Source organism: Neopelma chrysocephalum, unplaced genomic scaffold (genome assembly GCF_003984885.1).
Source record: "Neopelma chrysocephalum unplaced genomic scaffold, ASM398488v2 Primary Assembly neopelma1_159, whole genome shotgun sequence".
Lineage (NCBI taxonomy): Eukaryota > Metazoa > Chordata > Aves > Passeriformes > Pipridae > Neopelma > Neopelma chrysocephalum.
In genome coordinates, this window is record NW_020897821.1 from 443740 (window position 1) to 465952 (window position 22213).

The 22213-nt window shown below is 46.4% G+C and overlaps 1 protein-coding gene and 1 long non-coding RNA gene across 5 annotated transcripts in view; one reads left to right on the forward strand and one right to left on the reverse strand.

Annotated features, from left to right (window-relative positions):
- KCTD15 (potassium channel tetramerization domain containing 15) overlaps positions 1-22213 on the reverse strand; it is a 43662-nt gene that overhangs the window by 6950 nt on the left and 14499 nt on the right. For all 4 annotated transcript variants that reach the window (XM_027701536.1, XM_027701534.1, XM_027701533.1 and 1 more), the window contains exons 3-4: positions 8619-8763; positions 533-838 (exon numbers count right to left, since the gene is read on the reverse strand). In XM_027701536.1, coding sequence (XP_027557337.1) covers positions 533-838; positions 8619-8763 — 451 coding nt within the window. The remainder of the gene's footprint in view (positions 1-532; positions 839-8618; positions 8764-22213) is intronic.
- On the forward strand, positions 847-5782 carry LOC113976399. The gene is made up of 3 exons (XR_003537088.1): positions 847-2595; positions 4192-4286; positions 5624-5782. It is a non-coding gene; the product is annotated as an uncharacterized LOC113976399 (long non-coding RNA).

Below are 22213 nucleotides of genomic sequence, written 5' to 3' on the forward strand. Positions count from 1 at the left end.
ATAAAATGAAATACATTTTGTTTAAAATACTCTGGGCAATTTTTATAGAACATCCTTTTGAAAAAAAAAAAAGTGCAGAGATCAATTTTTTTAAGTCCATCCCGCAGGCACCATCATTTAATTATGAGTGAGACATAAATTATGCATTTACACATTGTTGCATTTTCTATAAAATGGTGTGGAGATTTTTTTTTGTAGTTTTTGGAACTCTCTCTTTCTTCCTGCAGGCACTTTGGAGGAAAAAAAAAAACTGCTGAAGGCTATACATTGATGAAAAAATTAGCATTTATCAGTATAACACCATTATGAGACCAGCATGGCACTAACATACACAAAATCTAAATCTATTTTTCTGCTTAGACTTAGGAAAACCTGAAAGACTGTGATCTCACCAGGCAGAAAATGTCTCCTTGCAGTATAAGCACTGAAAGTAATTGGGCAGAAGCAAATAATTTGCATATAATTGAACAAGACATAATAAAAAAACCACCCCAGCAAATGGATGAGCCAGCACCAAAAGGCCATTCGTTACCTGCACTGAGTTCAACCGGCAGTATCCGTTCAAGGGAAACCTGATAACGTGGGTTGGGTCCTGGTTCCAGCCTGCATTTACAGAGTTGCACATGACATCCCCAGTCTCTGGGAAGATCTCTTCTATTAAAGCCTTCTCCCCACTCAATGCAATTCTCTCCCCCAGATCTGGAGTCACTCTTACAACCAAGCAGTCACAAGGCTGGAAATGTTTCCTTTGTTCTTTCTCTTGTTTCCATCGCTCAAGTTCCTTAATCATTGGCTGCAGCTGGTAATACTTTGCTTCTTCATATAAAAGATTAAAGTCCTGGGAGGAAAAAAAAAAGAAAAGAGAGGGAGAGAGAGAAACTAGAAATGCTTATAGTTCTCTTTTAAAAATGAGTATTGTTCCTGTTTGACCTACTTAGGCTTATGTACTGTCAGCAAGAGCGCAAAGGCAACAGGTATCCACATATCTTCATCTTACACCTACACAGAAAACCACATGGTGTTAGTGTTGAATCTATTTGAGCTGACCATGAAGTTCCCATTGCACTGAATTATCCTTTCATTTATTATCCCACAAGCTCAATGCCAGAAGGCTTTAGTCTTGGATTAAGAAATCAAAATAGCTGGTTGCAATAAACAAAGCCTACTGATGTAAGAGAAGATGTTCCAAGCCCTAATCTTCAGTCTTGGCCTCAGATACTTCTGATCTTACAACAGATCTCAGGCTTCGCTGTCGCCTCTCACACATGTTACGAGATGGAGATGTCAGTTCAGCTTCACTTCTCACCTGTCTTTGCTGAGGCTGAAATTCAGCTACAGCAGCTCAGCTGCTCCCTGCATTTCATGACTATTCATGTATTTAAAGCATACTTTGGAGCCTGGTAAATTATATGGAGGGAGTGACCATCCCGCTGGCTGGGAGCTCAGCTGTGCACTCCAACAGCTTAAAAGAAGCTGTTCTTCCCTGCCATTTGTCCATCACCTCACTTCGGCTTTGGGCAATTCAAATTCCCAATTTGATCCAGTTCCCAGTTCAGTGACTGAGATATCTGCTGCACATCCTTTCATCAGGTTTCTGACACATCTTTCCACCTCAGCCATGTGAGAGTACATGGAGGCAAAGGGTGTCAGCACCCCCCAACCCCAGGAGGGAGCAGTGCCCACCAGGCCAAGCCTGAGAAGGAGGAGAAGGAGACACTCCCACTGAGCACTCTGCTTACACTGGCCCCAGCACCTCCTTCAGCCTCCTGAGGGGAAGAGGAGTAACAAGAGCACGGCATCAGCTCCTCCCTGCAAAGACCTGCTGTTTGCTTTCCTGGTTCTTGCACCTCTTTAAAGATGCAAATGCTGCACCCCAGGTAAGATAGTACCTGACTTTTGTGGAACACCTGGAACAAAGGCCGGTTCCACACCAGTGAAATGAAACAAAAAAATCCCAAGAGTGAAATGACTGGAATCATTTGGACTGGAAAGAATGGTATGACAAGGAATAATCAAGAAATGAGCACTCAAATTCCATGAAAAATAACGGGTGTGCTGCTGCCCAGGGACTCAGGGAAGAGGGGGAATCAAGTGAACACGCAGCACAAAAAGGTGCGACTCTTCAGAGTGGTTTGGAATTAACCTGTAAAATCTGCTGCTGCAGGGTATTACTGAACCAAAGCAGTTAGCTCTGTTCAAATTTGGCACCACAGACCCACCACCGTTAGCTGAGGTGCTCCCTCACCCCAGGGCTGCCTGCAGCCTGGAGACGTATGAATATTCACAGTGACAGCGGCAAGGTTATCGCCTTACAAAAGGGACATCCAATGCTTTACATCTCTTTGATGTCTGTTAAGGCTGGGACAATGCACACACTGCTAAGGGAGGGGAAAAAAAGACCAGAGCAGAGAGGAAGAGGGATAAGAGCAAGTGGGAAGAAATGAGGGCAACAAACACACTCACGGGACACAGCTTGAAGATGAAAAACAACAGGAAGATTAAAGAAGAAATCGTACAGAAGGCATGCTGCAAACAACCAGCGCTGGGAACAGGCCAGGCAAAGAGCTGGGCACTGGCTGCACTACCTTCTCTCAGGTAAGAGAGCATCAGCCCCAAAGCCTCTGGAAGGTATTCTCACCCTTCCCCAAAAGCAGCACTCTCTGCTGAACCATTACTGCTTTTCTCTGTCAACCGGTGAAGTTTCCTGGATACTGAGCAGGGGATCAGTTTAAACCTACAGGGGTTAGTAGCCTAAATAAAAAAAAACCCTGTCCCAAATTTCCTGAAATCTTCATGCAGGACACTGAATCAGGACAGTCCACCACCCAACCATGTTCACTAGAGGTGTGTGCAGTGCTCACCAAACGTTCACTTGGCATCTGCTGGTGCCACGGATCTCTTTTTCAAGAAAAGGAAAACATGCAATGCTAAGGAAAAATTAAATGCTGTAGAGGGAACAGGAGCAGCCATTGCTTACTGAAGGCAATGGAAAGTCATCCACTGTTTTCAGTGGGTCCTGAAAAACTAGTTTTAGAATATCTGGGTTCATGGTCACTATAAAATAAGGTATTATTTGTAAGGGCAATCAAGCAAATATGTGCTAAGAAAACTCCACAGTAAAACCCAGAAGAGATGGTACAGTGATAGAAAAAGCAGTCCTTCATTTTTGAAAGCAGAGAGCAGTGCTCCTGAGGCTGGATGCAAAGCCCATTACATTCACGAGAGGCTTTGGCTGCCTTCACTGGGCTTTGCAGTAGCCTGACAGTATCCTGAATCACAGGAGTTCGATGGGCTGCACCCCCGGGCCAAAACAGTACTGCCACAAAACAAACAAAACCAGGATCACACCACCCCGACCTCCCCCACAGCCAGCTCTTAGCCCACTGCATGGAATGCAGCTCCTTAGTGACTCCTGCTAGTCGTCATGTGCCCTAAAATAAACAGGATAAATTTTATATTCTCGTTTCATTTTGTGAGAAGACAACCTGCTTTCAAATGAAACAGCTCTTCCACTACTGTTCCCAGAATGACACAGCCACACTTGAGGTGGCTGTGTGGAAATTGGGGCTGTGCTGGAGCATCACATGCTCTGTAGGATAAGGTGACCTGGTCATAACTGCCTGGGTTAAGCTAAGGTGTTTGGGTTAGTTCTAAGACTCCCATCCTGTGTCTATTCCACACTTGGATTGAGCACCTGGAAGAAGGGTCTGTAATGGACAGTGGGAAGTGAGGTGTGCTGGTGCCAAGGGGTAAAGTGCACATTCAGCCTTAGGGAGTCTGGGCACCTCTTGTCAGGCAGGGGCAATAAAAGGAATTTGTTGTGCTGTAACAAGTAGAGGGGATAAAAAGGGTCTTCTGTAGGCAAGAGAAATTCACTGCTGTCCACTAGTGACAGTGCTGGGAAGGGACACCTTGTGTGACCCCCACTCCATGTGCTGCCCACAGCACAGCTGGGCACCACCAGCACAGCCTGACCTGCTCTGCTCCTCTTATGGGCCATGTGGCCTTTCTGCACTCAGGGACTGGGGAATCCTGAAGGAATCTGGCAGCACTTTTAGGGAGGGAAGAGGATTTCCCCAAACCAGGAACAAAGAATGAGTGGCTCACAGCACGGGGGTCCAGTTCTCCAAAGCCTGTGCTTGGGCAGGGTCTCACACTCGATGCACCTCCAAGCCCACAACCTTCTTTCAGGTTTTATACATTGTTTGGAGAGCTGTGTGTCTGTGACAGGACTGGAAGCGATGCCCAGCTCTGGACTATCTGCACTGAATGCTCAGGATGCCCAGGTAATACTGACATAGGTAGGTCCACCCTTGCACTGTAGATATAAAATCCTACCCTGATGATTTGCAAAAGTTTAGTATGAAATATGAAGTAGAAGAGTTCAACCCACAAGGGACCTTGCCAGGAAGGTGCCACAGGAACTGCAAGAAAACATTTCCATGCTGTTAGTTGTGATGAGTTACCAAAGGCAGATGCAGACATGAGGATTTTAAGCATGGGGATTTTGGACCTATCCATAAGAGGCACATTTCCCTGAACCAGGCACAGGAGTAGCTACAGTGGCAAAGTGCTCAGGGGTTCATTGAGACTCAGGCTCAGAGCAGCCTGGCACAGCTTCTGGGACACTGCACATGGATTCTGCACCCTCTGTCTCACAGGGGCTCCAGCCCTGGTGTCAGTGCAGTGTTCTGAGCAGCATCCACAGCAGATTCTGTACAGTATCCAGGAGTTCCTTGTCCTGCAGGACTAATGCCTCTCCCATTTCTTCTAAGGATTACTTCCCTACCTTCCCAGCTTCTTAACAGCAGTGTACCTTGTGGCAGCACAGCCCAGAGTCAAGCACTGTCTATGAGAGCTAAAGGAGCTGCTTCTCTTTAGCTGAGGAAAACCACTTTACTCTGAAGGTCATTCCCACTGCCAGTAATGGTCCCTGCTCACAAGCAGGGTGCTCTTGGCTAGACTGAATGGGGAGACAGTACAGCCTCTAATTTTTCTGTAAAGTACCACAAAAAGCATTCATAGCTACCACGAGCTTCAGCTTCTTGTGGCTGTTGTAGGAACTAGTGGGGAAGTTCTGCCAGGTCACCTGCAAAAGGGAGCAGACAGGCAGGTGGGATGCCCACAGCCTTCCTCCATCCACAACTTCTGGCCAACACTCAGATCTCATGGCAAAGGTAAACAGATCTTTCAAAGATGCAGCCTTTTGCCTTTCAAAAAAATAACTTTTCTGCTTATTGTTGGATAGAAAAGTCTTTTTTTCTGGTGGATTTCACATTGGCTAAATTCTGCAGTCACCTATGACAAGGGTGGCATCTTCCTGGGGAGGAGCTGGGAGGTGTGACCTCCAGGCTGGTTGTGCTGCTGTTCTGATGTCAGTGCAGTGGGTCAGTACAGACCTGCCAACTACAAGCAGAGATACCCAACAGAAACTGAGACACCGTGTCTCCCGTGACCCTGATGCTGCTCTCTCAGCACCAAAGATATCTTGTATTTTTTTGTACCTAACATTGACTCCTGAGCAGGCTGAAATGGCTCTTTCTGCCTATTTTTCACTTGTTATTCTTTATTACATGAAACAACAAACTGTCATCCTGACTCAACGTTTCTTTTATATTTTTAGTGCTGTGAAGATCTGACTCCTGGCTATGAGAGAAAGTTGCTCACTTCTGTGATGACAACTGCACCATTTGCTAAGGTCAGTCTGAGAAGACTTAAAATTAGATGAAAGCACACTAATTTTGTAACTGTATTAATAAATTAGTGGTGGCCTTGTCATTCTGGTGACCTCTGTGATCCATATAAAACTCAGATGTCCTGTGCATTTGTGCTCCTCCCCTCTTTCAGATGGAGTAACTATATACACATTGCCTACGTCTATTTTTGTTTGATGCTCTCTGAGCAGGGAGTGAGTCTCAAACAAGGAGGTACAGGGGGTCCTGGTTCTGCATGAGGTGAAGGAGTCACATGCTGCTCATAAACGTCCTGGGGAAACACCTCTGATGGCAGGGTGGAGATCAAGGCACAGAATATTTGGGCACCAGAGGAGGAGCAGTTCCTGTGCCAGCCACCCCCTAACCCAGCAGTGTGGCAGACCCAGGGGGTGCTGGCTCCATGCTCTGCTCCAGGACACAGGACACTGAACAGTGCAGAAGAAGGGAGCTGCAAGGGGCTGCTCACCATCACCTCGCTTGGCTGCAGAGCAGAACTCAGCCAAACCACTCACAGTAATTCCTCAACACACTTCATGTGGCTTAAAATCCCCCAAACCCAGGAAAACTGTATGAACTGTAAGAGAGCTGCTTGCAGCAGAAAGACCTGGGAGACACTTTCAAGTTCTGTCTGAGGAGCAGTTGGAAGTGTAATTAATATTCACTGTAAACACACCACTCAGACTTGATAATAAAGAATCACCAGCCTCAGAACACATACCCCACTTTTCCTGCATTTCAGTGTTAACTTAGTCTGAAAACAACACCAAAATAGCAAACACAATAACGCTGGTGCGGTACTAACATTCCAAACTTTCCAAAATAACCATCTGAGCAGCAATTCAAGTTGAAAAGCAACTTGGCTAAACCTTGAGGCTAATAAACTGCTTGATTAAATTAAGGGGTAAAAACTAATAAATATTCAAAACACTTGATAATGCTTTGTTTGACATAAAGAACATTTAATGCAAGTCTCACTGGAAAACCTGTCAGGTTTTATACCTTAAATAGAGTTTTGCATTTAGAAACACCGAGTGATTCCATTTGCTGCCTTTGATTATTGTCTTCTGTCACTTTAATCACGCTGGTAAAATTACACGATTTCTGTGAAGTCAAATCCGTTTACAATGCAGTTTTAATATAGCTTTACAGCGCATTCTTCTATGCATTTTTATTTAGTTACTCCCTACCTAGCAATGCTTTGCTTTGTTCTTGAGCCCTCATTAGCCTGGGGTTTGCTCTAAAGCTCTCCCAGGGAGGAACTAAATAAAATACAGTTAACCCTATGCAAAGACATGGTCTGGAACAACGGCCTGAGCCCGGGCACAGCGCCGGCTCTCCTGAGTCTCTCCCAGCCCTGCCAGTGGCTTGCTGTGCAGACAAGTCCTTGGCACTCTCTCCTCCAGGCTCTTGCCGAATCCTGCTGGTTTTGTTGCAGAGCACCTCTGAAATCTGGATGCTGGTTGAGGCCATGATCAACTTGAACTGCATCTCTTCTACCCTCTCTTCTCACACCTTCTTGTCCCACTAGATTGTCCACAACACTGCTGCTAAAGCATCTCTCTGGCACCTGTCCCACTTCTCCACCCTTTACTTGATCCATCTTACAACCCACAGGACTGCTCTGGTCTTTAGCTTCACTGCTACCCACATGTTTCCTCTCACTTCTCTGTGAAGAGCTTCCCCAACCCGCTCTGGCTCTCACCCTGTCTCACAGCACCCCAACCCCCAGGGCACCCTCCCTGACCTGCCTGAAAGACCAGTGCTCAGGACAGCCCTTCTGGGTGGAGCTCCAAAACTGCCCACGAGTGCCAAACCTTCTTCCTGCCTCGTGACGAGACGTGTGCTCCCACCACACAGCGCGTCCCCTCAGCACCAACTGCATGATGGATCAAACCTGATTATCCTCATAACTCAGGCAAGAATGGCTGAGGAGCAGTTGCAGCCCGAGGATCAGCTGTACTCCAAAGCTAGAGCCACCACCACAACCACAACTCTGGACTGACTCAGTCATAACTGGCCAAGTGATCTTGCCCACCCAACACAAGGAAGTGAAATCGCGTTGAGAGCGCAGGAGCTTTCCTTTCCAGCAATGCTCCGCTCCTCCAACCCAGCACACCCCCTTCTGCCATCCCAATTTATTCATCATTTTGTCCTGGAGTAAGTGCTTTTGTTTAATCTTGTCATCTACACTTTGCACACTTTTGTCTTCCAATTTTCATACATGAGGGTGACAATGCTGGAAGTTTCGTAAGTGTGAAGCCAAACAAACAAGAGGAGAGCTTTTAAACAATCAGGGCCTGCAAAGCAACAACCAGCGCCACTATTTCATAGAAAACATGCACTGCTCCTTAAAAAACCCTCAGTCCATTCCATCTCCCAAGAATATTTTGACATTCACAAACTGTGAACAGATTACTTCCTGAAGTCAAAGTATCTGCATTGGTTATATCTAACACAAATTCTTATGGGCTTGTTTAAGGATGTTTCCTTTTTATACCAACAAGAAAAAGATTTATACAGTTCAAGTCCTCTAAGTATCAAATTTAAAACATTTCTTTCAGATTCAGAGCATTAAACCCTGGTAAGTGCTAGTTGCTGATGTTGTTTCTTAATTGTTGTTATACCCTGATAAATAAGCTAAAAATGTGAGAAAATACAATTAGTTTACAAAAACTGATTTAGCCATAAGCTTCATCGTTTAACTTTTTATGGTATCCATGACAACCATTGGTCCATTTATTAAATAACAGCATCCCTAGTGTAATACACAAGTACTAAAAATCCTAACAAATAAACAGCAACATTTAGTTAAGTGTGTTTAGGTCAAGCACACAAACCAACTGGCACCAAAACAAATGACAGAACGGGAGGAAAAAATAGATTGCAGACTATAGCTTTCCTTACCTTAAAGTCATCTGGGAGCAGTAGCTTAGATGTCCTTAGGAAGCTTAATATATATCTGAAAATTTCTCCATCTCGATCAATGAAATAGTGTTGTTTTAAACTGTCCAAGACAATAGGCTCTGTGCCATTAAACAGACGACTTATTCTGAAAAAAAGGAAGAGAAAAAGAAATGGGCAAAAGAGACAAAATCTCATTACAGCCCCAGGGCTTAAGAACATCCAGCCAATTGAGGTGCATCAGTTCCATGTGCATAAGGTAACACAGTATCTTAATTTGGTGACAAACAAGTGCACAGAGATGGATGCCCTGGGCATGTGTGTGCCCCCACACGCTCACACACGCGTGTGCACATGCAGACACACCAGCACAAGAGCCCTGCAGCTGCCCTGGCACCCAGCTCTCCTGACCTCAACCAGGGCTGCCAGTGAGGCCCCTGACCCCAGCGAGAAAGTGCCCATGAAACGCTCACCCCGTGGCTGGCAGAGTGATTCTGGTGAGAACTGGCTCCATTACACATCCCTGTTCACCACGTCCTAACAGAGCAGCACCAAGTGGTTACTCGGAGATGAGCTTCTCCTCCAGTTTGGCTGCCATTGGATCCAATGCCATGGGAGCCTTCCCGTGCTAGAGGGGAGGCTGACCATGCACCAACATGAGCTGTGTGGACCTGTCAGTGTCCACCCAACACAAAATGTTTTGACAAAACAGAAACCAATGGCCTGTGCAGCATGTACAGCACTGCCTGTGGGACCACAGTGCCACCACCAGCAGTCCTGGGGATCAGAGCCTGGCAGCAGGAGAGCAAAGTGGCAAATCCTTTGTGAGCAAAGAAGAGGAAGCGAGACCTGTGAGATGGAGGGATCAGCTGGTTACAGGACCCAAGGATCACACCAGCTACATCACTCCAGCTTTTTCCACGTCCTGAGGAGCGTGTTCCATGGAGAGCAAACCAGGCATCTGCCTGGCTGCCGCTCCTCCCGCCTCTCCCCTCCAAATGCCTGGCTTCTCTCACAACACTTTGTCTTCCCATGAGAAATAACCCAGCTGAATATATGTTCTTGAAAGGGAAATCGCAGGAGACAGACAGCAAAGACCTATTAAGTAATTGAGTCCATCTCTCTGACAGTGCAGCATTGTTCCCAACTGCAGAGTGTCTCGTCTTTCAAAGTCGAGTCTTAAATAATCCTGCCAGTGAGGACTCCTCCATTTCCCAGAGAGACCATCCTGCAACCGCCTGGATTTCATCATCGAACCACCCCTTCAAATGGGCCATGAAATCCCCCCACATCCCTCGCTGAGACCAGGGCACAGCTTTCCCCTGCCCTGGAAAACAAGCTTATCAAACCCTGCCAAAGGCCATGTCCAGCACTGCTGATGAATGCTGCAGCCACAGCCTTGCTGCCTCCCTCCTTCCAGCATCACCACCCTGCCCCAAGCTTTCTGTCCTAGCAGGGTGGGGGGTGGATGGAATTGACTCCAGTGCCCATCCCAGTGATGGGAAGGGGCAGGTTTGATTCCCCACCATCCTCTGCAGTGCTGGTGCTTCTGGCTGTGCCCTGCATCACTTGGTCTGGGTCCCGGTTCATGCAACATGGTGAGATGTGCTCTCCACAGCTGCACCTCGCTCTGATCTTATAACTTCCTAATATACTTGCAAATTTAATTAATGTGCCATTTATATCTAAATAAACTGTGGAAATATTAAACAAAACTGGACTTAGTAAGTCCCCACTGAATTTTGCTAAAAAACTTTCTGCCCTCTTAAGCACAGTCTCCAGGTTTCACTGCCTTCTGTCATGACTGTGTCAGCGTTCAGCTACTCTGAATTACTTCTGAGAGTAACCAAATGCTCCCCTAAAACCTAATTATTAACAGGTTTACTGCTTTCTCCAACCTCCAGCATTTCTATGGGATCAGAGAACACCGTCCAGTTCACGCGGCAACATTTAATTCATATAATCCCAAAGTTCAGTAAGACTAGTAAGTCATTGTTTTCTTTTTCATTGTTGTTTTAGGGCCATTTGCCTGAGACAGCTAAAGCTATTGCTTTGTGCAGGGTTACATTTTATTCCAGGAACCAGACAGTTAATGCATTTCCTTGGACACGCACATGAGCCAATGTGCTGTGCTGGGACAGACTGAAAGCAGAGGAAGCACTGGTAGCTTAAGGTTCAGTACACACATTTACTGAGTAAATCTGCCTGGCTATTGAAAGTTTTGAGGTCTGACACCTAAACAAGCTGGGCTGTGGCTGAGCCCTGGTCCCCTCTGTCTGTGGATCTGCAGAAGCTGCTGCTGGGCTCTGCACGCGCATGGGGGAGGGTTTGCCAACGACGACAGGGCGCAGAGAAGACAGGGTACAAAGTTTTAATGGGCCACTCTTTAATGTAGTGAAGCATTTTTTTGGTAATGAAAACAAAACATGAATTTTGAGGCCTTTGTGGAGTGCCCTGAGCTGTATTTCTTCACCAGCGAAATTACTGCTGGGGAAAGAAACTCGCAGAGTGTTGAAAGACTTAACTGCCACCCCAAAAACAGAGTGATGAATAGTTTAAGGATTTATTTGACGTTTTAGGGGGCTGCTATGTTCCAAGAACCAACTCTGCTGCAGCATGTTGTAATGCTGCGTGTGGAAAGCACTCCTGCTTCTCCCTTCTCACCAGTACAAACCATACCTGGAAAAGTCAATCGGAAGATGCAACACTGTGGGAGCACCAAGCGAACTCAAACAGCAGCTTCAAAAGGGGAGTTGGCTTGCCAGGGTTACTCATCATGTGTGAAGCTATGGAAAAGAGCACGGTGACCTGGAGCAGCTCCACAAGGCCCACGCGATCCAGAGCACTCTGTGGATGGTCTGTGGTGGCCAGAATGAAAGGCTGCACGCAGAATCATGGAAGCAAAATCCACCCAGGCAGTCAGACAGCCAGCAAGTGCAAGGGACAGGAATGGCTTTGCACTGTCCAAACTTGCTGATGATCAGAAATAAGGTCCTAGGCTGGCTGGTAACCTCAGGAAGCTGCTCCTTCCAGTGCCATGAGTTAAAGTCATGGGGGTTGGCTGCAGCTCAGATTGGGCAGAAGTCATCCCACAAATGGTTGTTTTTATGAGCTGTCATGGTGACCAGCACTGTACTGGTGGACAAACTAGGTAATGGTATTCTCAGGAGGCACTTGCTTATGGCACACAGGAATAGTACTTCCAGTAATGCTTGTGAAGAGGTGGGAGGCACAGGAAAACAAAGTCAAGGTGAATAGAGCTGCACTTGGATCCCACAGCAAAGGGTGAGTCTGAGCAATGAAGACTCCTTCAGCATTCCCACCTTTTTGCAAGAGATGCTTCACTTTCCAGTTTAGAAACACTCTTAAAATTTGTGTCCAACACTTAACTTCCATTCAGGGAGCAGACTGAGCCAGGATCAATTCTAGCAGTTGCAAGCCTAAGGATAGCAAGTGTGCCTTTCCATTGCCTCCACCTCCCTGGTGGGGTCCTGCTATGCTCACACCCGTGCACAGATATTCCCAGCCGCCTGTTCTTCCTCCTCAGTTGCTCCTGCCCTCCTGGCACTGTGCTCTTCCCAACTGCCTGGACACTGGCAGTGCTCTGCTCTGCAGTGCTGCCCACCCCGACCCTCCCAGGGTCCCACCTGCATCACGTCCCCACAGCGCAGAGCCAGCAGGGCTGGTGTCCAGCCCCCAGACAAGCTGGTCTCCCTGGCACCTCGAGCCCTGGCTGGATGCACTTCCCCACAACCTGTTGATCCTATTTCTACTGTTTCTTTTGTGCTTCTGTTGTTTCTGCTAAAGGCTTTTACATTTTCAATAATGTTTCGCCAAAACGCCGAGGGGTGAGTTTCTAGCTTTGTACCGATTTTACTATGATATTAAGATCTTCTTTTATTAGATTAAAAACAAACAACACAGCCAGCCAACCCACAAGGACAAGAGTGCCAGTAAATTCTTTCCTTAGTTTCTTGGGCAGAGAAAGAAGCTGAGTGCTGCCTGCAAGTACCTACAGACAGCTGCTGCTGCCCACCCCCCACAACCCTGGTGACCAATTTTCCACCTCCCTGCAGCACCTGTCGAGGTGGGAGCACAGAGGGGGCCCACAGGGCAGTAACTTCAGCCCCTACAGCAGAGCTCATGACACACTATCTCTTTCTTAAACTCTCCCAAGTCTATCTCAGGAGCTCCCAGGGCTTTTAGCACCCACTGCTCCATCTGGAGCACCCTTGGTCTTCCCAGCACCATCCCTGAGCACAGCCAAGGCTCTGCACGTCACACGCTGCTGTCAGCAAATTTAATGGCACTTTGGGACAGGAAAGTTTTTGGGGGGGAGTGGGTTACTTTCTGGTTTGGGGCCAGTTTAGCCATTTTCTTGACAGCTTGATTTTGAACAGAAAACAGAAGTTCTTTCTTAATAAACCTGGTTCCAGAGGTCTTAAGAGGAGCACCCAGTATTGCGGGACCTGTGGGACAACCAGCAACTGGGGCTGTGGCAAGCACCAGGAGACTGCTTTGCCCCCAAGTCCCTCTGCTGGGGGGGCACTGGGGTCCTGTCGTGCCCCACACACTGGCCCAGCCAGTGCAGCAACACCATGGAAGTAGAGCTCTCTATCACAATATTGCAATAAAAGTATTAATTTAAGTAATTATGTGATTAATATTTAACTGTTCAGTGATATTTTTGTCATTCATAATTTAGTTGTTTACATTTATTAAAAATTGATTTTGTAGACACTTTTTCTGCCCAATGTCAAATCAGCAGGGAGTGAACATTTCAGCAAACTGTCATTAAAACGTGTCTCTTAATTCTGTGGGAGGAGAAGGGAAGAAGAGAGAAATGCCTGTCTGTGGATCCTGCAAGAGTGTGGGTCTGTGCTGCCCTCGCTGCCCCGTGCTGTACCTGCCTCCTGTGTGCCCTCCTGCTCCCCAGCACAAACACACAGCACAGCCAACGTGAGCTCTGCAGCTCTCCCTGTGCCTCACACAGCTGCCAGCTGGGCTTGGCTGTTGGGCCTGGCTGTGGAGCTGGAGGAGGAGGTGATGGTTGTGGGAAATGCCACAGAGAGGAAGAAGAGGGTTGTTCAGAGGCAGGACACCGAGCATGACCCGACACTGCCCCGCGGGACATGTTAACAAAGCTCCCAGGTGTGTGAGCAGAGTCCAGTCACTGCTGCTGAGCATAAACAGTGCTGCTTATCTCTTAAATATTTGCTCAAGGTGGGTAGGATAGATACTGTTATCTGCTTGGAAGAGAAAAAATGCCATGAATTGGAGCAGAGGTGCTTGAGAGGCCTTACAGTGTGTCTGGCACTGCTGGTTGCATAGCTGTGTCTATCAGAAGTCTGCTGCTTGTCCCATCACAGGGAAGTAACCGCTGGGAAAGAACAGTGGAGAGCCTCTGAAGTGGCTGTGCCCTGCCCACCACCGGTGTGCCAGGAGCCAGCTCTCTGCTGGCACTGCCACATCCCACCCACAGCAGCACAGGCTGGGTGGGCAGTGGACAGTGCTGCCAGACCTTCCCAGCAGTGTTTCTCCTATTTCCATTATTTCTATAAAACTGATCGGGTTTGTGCACGAGTTCTGAGCAAAGCAAACCGTAACGGGGAGAGCACCTGCAGCTGCTTTCCCCAGGGAGATACATTAAAACACCCAGCCTGCCTGAAAAGCAGGCAGGGCTGGCCAGAGAACAGAGGTAACCCAGCAAATGGGTGTCTTCTGCCTTCTGGCCTGACGGTAGTTGTGAGAGAGAGGTGTTGAAGCATTGTCTCTGCTCCCTCACGCCCTGCACAGCGAGGAACGTGGCTGAAGGTTGCATCTGGCTGCACTACGTTTTCTGATCTGCCTCAGTTTAAAACTTCAGCTGTAATTAGTGTGACAGTCCATAAAGAAAGCTCTGTTGTATGGTTATACCACAGCCTCCCACCCTGCTGTCTGAGCAGCCCTTCTCCAGTTGAGGGAAGCAAGCACTGGGGAGGCACTGGCTGTAGTGTGGGTCCTCACGACCTGGCTGCCCTATGCTGCAGAAACCCTGAGAGGCTTCACCCTTACAGCTCTGCCACGGTTTCCACTTTAATCAAAGATAACATCTTGATCACCTCAGATTGCTTCAGGTGTATGCCTGGCTTGGAGGGTGTTTGGGCTGGGGGGAGAATTTTGTTTTAAGCATCTTTTAAATCTTTTATTTGTACAGTGATGGGGCAAATTGTGCGTGTCTGAGTCTGAGTCTTAAACTCACAATGTAAACTATGAAATCCAAGCAGCCACATGTGCCTGAAGACACAGAGGGGTGCCCCAAAAGGGGTTTCTGGCAAAAGTAAGCCCAGATCAGGCAGTGGCCTCCAGTCCCAAGAGGAGTGCAGGGTCCAGCCTGCAGTGTTAGGCAGGGCACTGCTCTGCACATGCCCGAGCTACCCGACCACCAGCTCCTTCTCCCAGTGCTCCAGCCAGAGCAGGGGGAGCACCCGGGCAGCCTCAGGCACCCGTGTCCTGCAGGCACTGCCAGGCCCAGTCCAGGGCTGTCAATCCTGATGGCACCAGTGAGCCACCACAGGTGCTCAGGTACAAAACTGACCTGTGAGAACCGGAGATACTAAAGCCTGTGACCCACAAATGGCCCTCTCAATTTTTAACAAGAGCATCAAGGAGCACGTCCAATCTCAGCAGAAGGGTGGAGGAGGTAACTCATTGATAACACATTCATCCATCTCTAATTCCTATAACCTCCTGTTCCTGCCTTCAAGTGCTGATCCTGGAATGCCAGAGGAGTTTTTTGAGCCATATGCTCACTTTGCCATGCTCTTCAAGGATATTACACTCATTAACTATTAAGCACCTGAAGGAACTGCAGGATCTATTACCTAGATTTAATACTTCATATTTTGCTGTTCAGGCTAGAATATCTATTTTTGTAACAGATCAGAGATAGTCTATATAGTATCAACATGTATTTTTAAAAGTCAATAATCCATAAAGAACATGACAATCTACCATACAGAATCATTCTTAGGAAGTTCTGGAAGGATTTATTTTCTTCTTTTGTAACATCACTAAAAAGCAAAATTAGGTATGTAATGGATTTTGTAGTTAAAATAAAGGCATGGACAATTGTGTTTTCTGTTCTCTGTTACTATCAATTAAAGTCCACTGAAGCAACAGGTAATAAAATCCACTGAAGTGGAAATTATCTATTATTTTTGAAATACCACAAAGCATTCATGGTAAGGATGAGAGATGCCTGTTGTTAACAGCCTATCTCCACACTTAAGACACTTTGACAGATGATATATTTGATACATAATTTCCTGGAAATATATATGTATTCCAATTTTGATACATTACAGTTACTTTTTAATTTGTAGAAGCAGTATCACCCAGACATACATTAGCAGGTAAGACAAGGCAGTGGAAACACTAATCCCAGGTAAAGAAGCCTGTGTCTTTTCCTGCATGAAAACTTCTCTTGGTAGTCAAGAGCCACTCTGGCCTTGCATCTGTTCAGCCAAGCATCCCAACAGGAAGGAGGAGGAGGAGGAGAGGTCAAACAATTACAATGAGCGGACCACCTACTAAGGGAATCAAGGCTCTCCTAAACTTCTCTTTCCAGGTTTTTCATTCCTGCCAGGTTTACAAGGTATTAACCCTCAGCCCTTCACCTACTGGGACAGTGGGATTAAGCCCATCAGCACTGGTCACTCATCCCGAATTCATCAGCAGAGTGTTTCTCCCTGGGGACCTGTTTCTGCCACTTGTCTCGTGGGCGGTCAACAGGGGCAAAGTGCTGCTTAACCACGAGGATCAGTGACAGAATCCAGCCCCTCATCAGGCCAGTGAGTCCATTTTGCCTTATTCAAGTGTTTGCCTATTTTAGTGTGTTACTTTAACAGCTATAAAAATACTTCACTAAACAAACAGTTTCTAGTATGTTAATTGCTGTAGTACAAATCCTTTCACTGTGTTTGGCACATAACCACATCCATAGGTAGGGACAGCAGATACACCCACACAGAACAGCACTCCTTCAGCTGCACACATCAGCATCCCACAACATCTGTTCAACCCATCAGTCATGTCATGCATTTGCTGTGCTTAACAGGGTACAATTTCCACCCCTCTGTTAGAAGTTCCCTACCTGCCACTGACGTGGCTTGTTCATCCTCTGTACCAGGGGCACTGACAAACAGCCTCCCATGATTTCTGATGCTGAACTGTACAATTTCAATCAGTTGGTCTGACTGAGCTGCTCTGGAGTATCCATGACCAGAGCAGGGGTGTGATCCATGGCAGGGGTGTGATCCATGGCAGGGGTGTGATCCATGGCAGCCCAGTGCAGGCAGAGCTCTGCTACTGTAGGTCAAGGCAGGCCAGTTCTGCCACCCCTGTTCCTTACAAGCAGTAACTACTCATGGAGAGTGAGAAGAGCAGAGTCTGGCTGACTGGTTTATTTTTAATAAAAGCAAACAAATCGTATTACAATGTATTATGAACCTTCAAAACACAGAATGTGTTAACAGCAGGAGCTGACTATCATTCTTTAAGTGAAATATGCCAAGGTCCAGGTAACTGCACAGAAGTAGGTAATACCCATCTATTTGGGAACTCCTCTCTTTATTTTATTTTGTGGACTTAACACTTGAAGTTAAAGCAGCGTGTTAGCTGGATTTCCAGTACTACTGGGGTTTTTTTCCAGTATAAATTTCAGGTTACTCTTGCTCTTCTTCTGCTTTTTACTTCACTCTAACTGAACTTTTGCCTAAATAGTTGGTGAAGATTAAAAGCATTAATACAAATTTAAATTGTATCCTGTTTCTATTATACCATTGTTCCTGCTGCTCTGATTTGAGCCCTGTGAGGGTTCTGGGCCTCTCATGTTTTCTCGACACAGAATTTATGCTACATTTGGGCCATGAAAAACAACTCAGAACAAAAACTGTTTAATTTAAAACAAAATCCTAAACTAGCTTCTTAGTTTCCCAAGTGTTCCCTAGTTTTCCAAAGGTCCCAATCCTGCAAGAACTGCATTTCAGTTCAAACTCTGTGGGAGTTGCGGGCACTCAAGAGAATTAAGTTGTTAATACATGAGAAGATGCACGATTCAAACAGAACATTCCTGCCTATACAAGTCTTTTCTTGCTATTCCTTTAACCATCCCTTCCCCTAAATCATGGTGCTACAAGGGCCCTGATGAGAGCAGGGCTGCCCCAAATGCCAGCTCTTTTGCAGCTCACTTGCCTTCTGTAGCTTCAAGTGGAAGGTAACTCAGTATTTTCATTAAGATTCTAAAGTCAGACTAAATCTGGACACTACCTCCATTACCATCACCCCTCTACAACTGGGCATGCTGGGAGGTTGAAAACATGCAGCCACTGGTTATATTATAATATAAATGGGCTAAATCCTCGCTCGTTGAAGTCAAGAGCGAAACTCCCACTGGGACTCAGTGAAGGAAGGAAAATTTCAGATGTAACTCGTTTCCCTTTCAGGGTGCAAGTCCAGCCCTTCACGTCTTTTGCATGTGTGGGTGCTGTGAAACCAAGATGTTTCAGCACAGAGCAGGAGAAGGAGGGATGGAGGTTCAAGGGCTGCACAACCTTTTCTGAAGCATAAACGGTGACAGGTCACACGTTCACCTTGGTACACAGTGCTCACATTAACAGCTAGAACGTTTAACCTGCTTGAGCCACAGCCCTTTACTTCTGATCCCAGACATACAAAAGCTGAGCTGCCTCTTCCTATTTTTTTTTCTTAATTTCCAGAATCACAGGAGGAATTTCCCAGGCACAGACTGCCTGGGACTCTGCAGCTCTGCACCATATGGGCTGAGCAGGAACACCAGGTGACCCTTGGTGCCCACACTGGCCTCTGCTGCACCAGGACACTCCCCACTGCTGTGAACAGGAACGATACCAGCCTCTCTGGATAGTGATAAATTAGCTTTTTGCTTAAAAGAAGCTGCTCATGCTGCTTGGGCATTCAACTGGGACACATCAGCTAAACGGTAAAGCCCTTCTGTTGTTGAGAATAACATGGAAAGAACACAGATCCTTGCTCTCTTTGCTTTTCCTGCAGCCAATCCTCTGGTGAGTAAACCACCAGTTTTGCTCAGTCAGTGTAACACTGCTGCATTTTGCTGCTGTACACCACCAGCACAGCTCACACCACCACCCGCTCTGGTGCAAAGACATCACAGGGCAAAGACAGGCAGACTGTAACTGGTCTTATTTCTCTACAAGCATGTATGTGACTGGGAAGTTACATCCAGCTCTCTCTCTCCATATTTTCATTATCAGGCTTCAAAAGATGTGTGGATAATGTTTATCCTCCTGTTTATTCTTACATTTGATTAAGCTGCACCTAACATACTTTTTTCTGGCTTTTCACTTAAAGAAACTGAAGAACAACATCAAGAATGACTTGTTAAAAAGCTATTTTGAAGGGAAAACCACCACCAAAGCCCCCAGAGCCACCCCAAGAAGGAAGACTCGTGTAACAGTTTTTGCTGGTGAGCCTGAGCCATTGGCAGATAAAAGGCAGAAGTTAAGAGGAATTCCCAGCAGGTTTTTGGTTACTGCAGCCAGAGAGCAGGGACAGACAGGAAGTGACCCCCCAACCTGCCTGCTGGGAAGAGCCCACCTCCATGGGCAAGTTCCCAAGGAAAGGAGGAGCCCCTGTCTTGGATCTGTAGAGAGGGAACCCACACATGGGAAGGAGACAGCAACACACCTGCTGCACAGGTGATACCTGCCCTCACAATTCAGTTTGGTAAGAACTTTAAAACAATAAGTAAACTGTTAACTGTTGAATTCTGATGAGCTACTGAAAGCTGAACCTGGCTTTTTATGTGACTGCGAGAGATTCATTCTTAAATACAATACTATGGTCATGGGTTTGATTCTGATCCCAGTGAAGTCAAGGCCAAAACATCCTCTGATTTAATTGAAAGCAGAAACAGGCCCCCGTTTTAAACCCTGCAAACAGAATACAACTGGATGTGAAAAGAAGAGGAAGTATGTTTGAAACTAGTTACAACTCCAAGCTGTATTTTTTCCCCCTCCATAAGATGAAGAAGAGGTCATTGAATTTTTTTCCTCATTCAACAGCAGTGTTATGTACTACTGGCCCAAATTCAGCCCTTGTTCCCTCCCAGACAACCCCGGTACAAGCAGAGAACCCAGTTTCTCTGTTGTCATGCACTGGTTCCCTTGGAGTTCCACTAGTCAAGATTTGTCCATGAAACTGTAGGTGAGTCTTGCACGGGCAGAATTCAGGCAGCGCTCTGCCCCAAGGAACACCACGTTCCCCAAATGCCAGAGCTGCAGCCTTTGGTGTAAATCACACTGGTACAAATCGTTGGCCTAACACAGTATGACACCAGAGAGTCCCTGGTTTTCATTGTCCACTTTCTCAAGAGAGAGATTTGCTGCTGCAAAAGCACCTACCAGATCTAAACGGATTACCTGCAGCACTGGGAGCATCTGCACTCCATTAGGAGAGAGGCGGGGCGGGAGCCTGCCCTTTGCACTGGGATTCCTTCAGTGTTTCAGCTTTATGGTGCAAATCTCAGTCTCCAGTGCTTGCCAACTGATCCCTCCTGAGTCTGACCAAGAGCACCGGTGCAAATGCTGCGTAAGAGCTTCCAGCATCCACGAGCAGCACTCCTTTCAGGTTTTGCTCTATGCGGCCCTCAGCAGACAAAAAAGCAGCAATTTTAGCCTTTGAACACGTACCATACTGCTGCAGAGTTAATTTAACACAGTACAGGTGAACACTGAACACCTCTGCTCTGCCTCTCTGTCCTGGTGCCCAGCTCTGACAGTTGTCACAGCCACTGCACCAGGAAGGAATACAGTCATGCACACTTGTGAAGCTCATAGCTGTCCTGCCCGGCAGAATCTGAGGTGAGAGCAAGTCGGGTAAAAAGAAACCCCTCTAAAATTTTTACAAGTGTCATTTCATTTTTAAGCATCAAAAGATGGAAGTACTGCTAATCACAGCAGCTGAGGTGAAGGAGTAGGGCAGTTTGGTGGACAGAGCTATGAGTTTGTAACTCTGGAGTTGAATTCCAGCTCTGCAGCTTCTCCCAGCTATCAGTTCAGGTTAGAAAAGCCACCAGCCTGGTGTAATTCTGTACCGACAGAGTTATAGCAGTGATGAGAGTGACTGGCAATGCTTACCTGCTCCAGTCACCAGATCCAGTGTCAGTAGAGCACAAGGAAGAAGCTGATGTACTGCAAGGCCCAGGTATGATCATCAACTTACTACATTTCTCATAACAAAAATGTGGCAAAGTCCGTGGGGCCATCACAGCACAGGGCATGGCCTGAGTCAGGCCCAGCCTGGCATCCTCCACACCAGCTTGTTACTCTGTGCTCCAGAGATCTTGCTTCCCTTATGCTTTCACATATGAATCCTGTGTTTGCATGCCTGCATATTTCTTCTATTTAAATATGCACTTTGTTCTTAAAGATTTCATTAACCCATGAATAGATGAATTCTGATTTCAGTTATACAGGCACAAATTCAGACCAACTCCTTGAAAACCAGCAGAGTCACCTCCTTGGGAAGGCAGTCTGGCCAGGAAAGGTCTGTGCATGCACCAGTAAGGGCACGACACTTTGTCTTCATTTGACTGTTGGTTTTACACCTTCACATGTTTTTGAGACAAGCACTGCAGACACTCAGCAGAAGCATCTTACTACAATGCTCAGGTTCTTGTAACTCCTCTCCACCCATCACATCAGTACTCATCCCTGGTTTAACTCCACAGAGGACAAGAGGGTTACAGTAAGGATAATTTTGGCCAGGTTTATTATTAGGCCTGTTTTCTACAAGAACAGGGCTTATTTTATTTCCATTTAAGCTTACAGTAAAACTCTCATTGACTTCACCGGAAGAGAGATTTGGCCCAACACACCAATATCCAAACCACCTCCATTTATTTCAGGGAAAGGAGGCAATGAATTATAAGGTCCAACATATTTTTAAATCTTTAGATTCCATAAATGATCACAAGCATGTAGGTCACAATACACACACAGAACGACACCTACGACAACCACCAGTGGGATCATTAAAATAATTAAGTTAGGCCTAAAGACAAGTTCATTTCATAACACGTTCCTTACAAAACAGATACCCCCTTGCTTCATAATCTGGGGAGTCTGTTTTATAAACTTCCTAAGTAGTTCATGAAATATCCCCCTAAGCAGACCAGGGAGATATTTGCCCCTACTTGCCATTGCAGGGTCTCTATAAATCCAAAGTTTATAAATCAAAAGACAAACACGTGACGTGTGTTGAAAGACCAAATATGCAGGGGGAACACCTCGTGCTCCACAGGTATGGTTTGCTGTGACCTCAGGACATGATTTCCAGCACAAAGCTACCGAATCCCCATCTTTTACATAACTCCTCTCCATGCCATGAGGGAGCTGCATGCACAACACAGAAAGAAGCAATCAATAAAGGAGATTCCCCTTTTCTTTAAGTGTAAAGATGCTAAACTTCATAGTGCAGGATCTTTACAATACTTTACACCACACTCTTCAGCAGGAAAGGACGTCCACTCACAGCACATAAAAGGAGGAGACAGTTTA